The sequence below is a fragment of the Cavia porcellus genome, unplaced genomic scaffold (assembly GCF_034190915.1).
Source record: "Cavia porcellus strain 051 isolate PalLab524CR breed Dunkin Hartley unplaced genomic scaffold, mCavPor4.1 scaffold_7, whole genome shotgun sequence".
NCBI classification, from domain to species: Eukaryota; Metazoa; Chordata; class Mammalia; order Rodentia; family Caviidae; genus Cavia; species Cavia porcellus.
This window is the reverse complement of record NW_026947490.1, coordinates 45814598-45819633: the sequence shown is the minus strand read 5'-3', so window position 1 is coordinate 45819633 and position 5036 is coordinate 45814598. Positions and strand designations below refer to the sequence as shown.

Sequence of the window (5036 nt, the reverse complement as noted above, 5' to 3'; positions counted from 1 at the left end):
GTAAATGGGAAGAGTATTGAGTCATTTAGAGATGTTCGGGGAAGCATCTCAAGAGATAAATATCTAAGGTTTCATAAAAGAGATAAGCATTTAACTACAAGGAGCAGTAAAGGACAGAAGGAGAAGAAACAAAATATTACAAATAGGATTAGTGATTTAATAAGTTATGAAATGAGGTCTAATTCAATTATGATTTAACACAGTATGAACTTATTGTGCATTGATGAACACAAAGAATAAAACAACATAAACATAAATTTCCTCAGATATTTATGTGTTGGGGCATATGTGTATTTCTATTGTCTCTTGATTAATACACTGAATATTCATAATTTCAGAGTACTCTTAGCACATTTGTATAGAAACACATGTGGTTTCTAGGGGTTTTCAATTGTTTCTTTTCTCCATTTCAGGGGGTCTGAGCCTGATCCCTATTGAACAATGAAGAGACAGAACCGAAGTGTGATCACTGAGTTTATTCTGGTAGGCTTCTCAAACCTGGGGGACCTGCAGATCCTTCTCTTCATTATTTTCTTACTGGTCTACCTGACCACTCTGATGGCCAATGTCACCATTATGACAGTCATTCGCCTGGATAGGAGTTTACACACACCCATGTATTTCTTTCTCTTTGTCCTTTCCTGCTCTGAAACTTGCTATACCTTGGTCATTGTACCCAAAATGCTAAGCAACTTGTTGGCCACAAATCCAAGTATTTCCTTCTCTGGATGTGCTGCCCAGCTCTATTTCTTTGTGGGCTTAGCTTGTACCAACTGTTTTCTCATAGCTGTGATGGGCTATGATCGCTATGTTGCCATCTGCAACCCTCTCAACTACACCCTCATCGTCAGTCGAGCTGCCTGCGTGCAGCTGGTTTTAGCTTCCAGCTTTTGTGGTTTCCTAATCTCTGTGGTTGTCAACATCCTTGTGTTTACTGTGCCCTTCTGTGCCTCCAATCGAGTCAACCACTTTTTCTGTGACGTTTCCCCAGTCATGAAACTGGGCTGCACAGATACCAACTTGAAAGGAATGGTCATCTTCTTCCTCAGCATTCTGGTATTGTTGGTTCCCTTTGTGTTGATCTGCATTTCCTATGTCTTCATTGTTTCCACCATCCTCAAGATCTCCTCAGCAGAGGGACAGCGCAAAGCCTTTGCCACTTGTGCCTCTCACCTCACAGTGGTCATTGTCCACTATGGCTGTGCTTCCTCTATCTACTTGAGGCCCACATCCCTGCACTCCTCTGATAAGGACCTGCTTGTAGCAGTGACCTATACTGTGATCACCCCACTTCTCAACCCTCTTGTCTATACACTGAGAAATAAAGAAGTAAAGATGGCCCTGAGAAAGGTTCTGAGTAGGTATTCATTTCCCAAAACTGTATGAGGGAGCCAACTTGTTAGAAAATTGCACTCACTTTCATTCTATAATTAGATCTGCTTTTTTTTTTTTTTTGAAAGAGCTTCTTAATGAAAAAACGAAATACAGACTCAAGTACCTTTGTATAAGCCTATATCCATTCAGGGTAGACATCATAATTTTGATCACCATAACTCAGTTGAGCATGCAAACTTTCAAAGACTGACACCATGCTCTTTCCGTGCACTGCAAAGATTGGTTTTCTAAGATCAGCACCTCAAAGACTTCATTTTCCGTTTCATAGTTCCTCATAGTTTCTCTACATCTCTTAAGCTGAAAGTGGGAGAAATACTAGTCTCTAAATGCTTCTCTGTGTGTTGAAAATTAAAAAAAGTAATTATGGCAATAAATTGTTTATTCATTAAAAGAATACGAATTCAGTTGTGGTGAAACCAAGTGAGAATTGAAAGAGATGGAAACCTTAGAAAATGCTGATTTTAGAGTCACAAAGAGAAGAATTTAGAATCTTAATTGAGATTATATTCTATCTAATTGCTTAGGGTCAGATTGAACTACTCTTACTGCCAGTTAATTAATTGAAACAGGGGACTTTGAATAACCCCTCAAATGATACATAGATTAGTAAATGTAAACTAATATTAGACCTAATATAAATAAACTAATATTAGAATTAATAGGTTTGTATGTGTAATGAAATTCCACTTTTGTCTGCTAGAAGACTTTAAAACTGGGTTCCTTTCTCTGTTCCCTTCATTTACCTTTCTTTCTTCTATGTTTTAGCATTGGTTTTCTTATTAGATACAACGTGAAAGTATATTGACCATGCAGGACCCTGAGCCCTTTATGGGTCTGCCACCATGTGTAAATTAATGGCAACAACTTAGTAAGTAGAGCAAGAGTGAAGTCCTTTACTCCCTTCATAAGTTGGTGGAAGAAATGGTCAGTGACTTGTATAGGAAACTTGCCTGAGTAACTGGTGGCTCTTGCTAAGATTTATTTCAGTAAAATAATTGAATGCTATAATATTAACACATTTTCATTGCTGATTCTTTTATATGGTATCATTCAGTTTAATAACTGCCTTCCTGGATTTAACGATTAAGCTTTCATAATTAGAAACTCTAATTATCTCATCTGAGGATGATTAAAAATGGAGTACCTCGCATATTTTGAATTATGATATGCATTTGATCAACATTAAGAAAGTTATTGACATTATGGAAAATAATGGGAGGTCAAAATGAAGATTACAATGTAGAATATAAAGTGAAGAAATAAAAGGAAAACTATATAAAATAAAGTAGAATACAGAATATGAAGAGACTATAATCCAAAAAGGATTTGGAATGCTAGGGCAAATTTCCCACAATTGAGAAATAATTGAGTGATGACAGGCCTAGTTGAGTTCATTTTATACAGTTCCAGTAGTGAGTGATTTTCATAACCTGCAGATTATGTTTTTACAGACTGAACTCTGCGATTTGATGAGTCCCCTAAAATAAAGTTACGTTGCTAATCCATTATTACTTCACCAGAATACCCTGTGCATCTTACGCTCAGAACGTTTCTTTATTAAGATGAGGGTAATTGGAGCATGTATATTTACATCAGAGCTTTTTATTTTACATTCAGGATTTGAGCTTTCTTAGCGGAGATTAAATTGAGAAGATTTGGGCAGCTCTTTGGATTCCTTCTCATTCACTGAAAAGTGAGAGGTGATGTTTAGATTCATTCTCTGTGGCCTTAGGATTTCTGGAACACATTTCTCCATCTCCACATATGCAACACACAAACACACACCTGGAAAATATACTGTTTTATGATGTACATAGGATACAGATACGTATCTGTTCACTACAGACTGGTCTGTATTCATAAACTTTTATCAGAGCTGACTGCCTAGGTAACCTGCCATTCTTTCCAAATACTGACAAGGACTGGATTCAATTTACAGTTTGGGATGAACTTAATGAAGATACTGATATCAACAAAGGGCTCTAATTGACATAAATTATGATTTCAAAATGTTTTTTTAATTAGCAAATGATGATAAAATTGGTTTTATATATAAATATAAATGTTCACAAATTACATTGACTTTTTTCTTCTGAATCTTCAGTGACTCCTTTAATATTGATTAAATTAAATATCATTTTAAAACACATACTATTTTGAATTTGAAATGTGCTTTCCACATTCATGCATTTATATAACAGAAATTATTTAGCATATATTGCTTACCTTACCTGCTTACCTGGTGTAAATAATGGAGACGTGAAATATACTGTGGATAAGTAAAGACACAATTACAGTACAAGTGATTAATACTTAATTGGAACTCATAGTCTGTAGGTAACAATATAAGGACCTAATAGAAGAATCTTGGGGAAATCAAGAAAAAAGATTTTCTGAGTAAATGGTGCTTAATTTTAAACCTAAGAAAAAAATAAAACTGAAAATCTAAAGACAGTGAAAAATCCTTTAGACCTGTGCACAGGCTGAGAGTAAGAGTACATAGTGTAGAGCACACTTCAGTGTTGCACATGCCTGAAAACAGTCCTCAAAGCTGACATAGTATTTGATGAAGGAAGTCAAAAAGCCATGAACTCTTAAGGAGGGTTTTGCAGATTAAAGAGGCCAGAAGTAATTCAGAGATATGAGCAAGTTGGATTTATCCAATTATAGTTTATTTTAACATATTTAATATTGCAAAGTTACTATGTTTTGTGCAAGTGGATAGATAGAACAGACAGTGGATATACGCAGATCATAACTTCTGTATATACATATGTAGAATATGATTCTCTTGATGGATCCAGAAGAAAATTCTACATTACTTAACATGAAAATATAATTGGAATAAACATAAAGATATACTTGTAGTAACTTTTAAAATTTAGAAAAACATCTTTTAGAGTTAGAAAAAGGTATACTAATGATGAATGTAAGAAATTATTGCATTACTATCAAGAATGAAATGTCAGTGTTCACTGCTTCTACTTTCATTCAATAATGTTCTTTTCAAATATAAGGAAATTGTAAAGTAGTGGTTGTTTGAAAGGAAAAAAATTCTGTCTTTAAATATATTGCTTAGAGCATACAAATTACAAAATAATATTGTTAATCATTTTCTCTGCTGTGCAGAAACTTCAGCTTATCTCACATTTTCATTTGGTGCTAGTGCTTTTCATGTCATCCAAAAATATACTGCCAATATTAAAGGTATTGCATTTTTTCTGTATTTTTCTCTAAGTTTTATGTGTTTACGTTTTACTTTGACTCTTTGAATCAGTTTTATACTGATTTGTGGTTATTTAATGTGATATAAAAACACAGTTCTACTCTTTTTCTTATTGAGATCCATATTTCCCACCATCACAGATAAAAGACGCTACCCTTTTACTATTGTGTTGTTCTTGGTACCCTTGTCCCAAATCAGTTGACCACATATATTTGGGCTTACTTTTCTGTTCCAGCTTTCTATGTTATGCTTTGTATATAATCTGAAATCTGTAAGGTGACTTCTCAGGCTCTGTTTTCCTGGTTGGGATCAGTTTAGGTATTGGGAAGATTTTGTGATTTCATGCAAGTTTGAGATTTCGTTTTCTATTTCTGAAAAAGTGCTTTTGAAATTATAATAGAAATTTAAGTACATT

General features: G+C 34.4%; 1 protein-coding gene across 1 annotated transcript; it reads left to right on the top strand.

Annotated features, from left to right (window-relative positions):
- The first annotated feature begins 441 nt into the window (after nt 1-441).
- LOC100721139 (olfactory receptor 10T2) lies at nt 442-1386 on the top strand. The gene has a single exon (XM_003466534.2). It carries the CDS (start codon nt 442-444, stop codon nt 1384-1386), a length of 945 nt encoding a protein of 314 aa, XP_003466582.1.
- The last annotated feature ends 3650 nt before the right edge of the window (nt 1387-5036 follow it).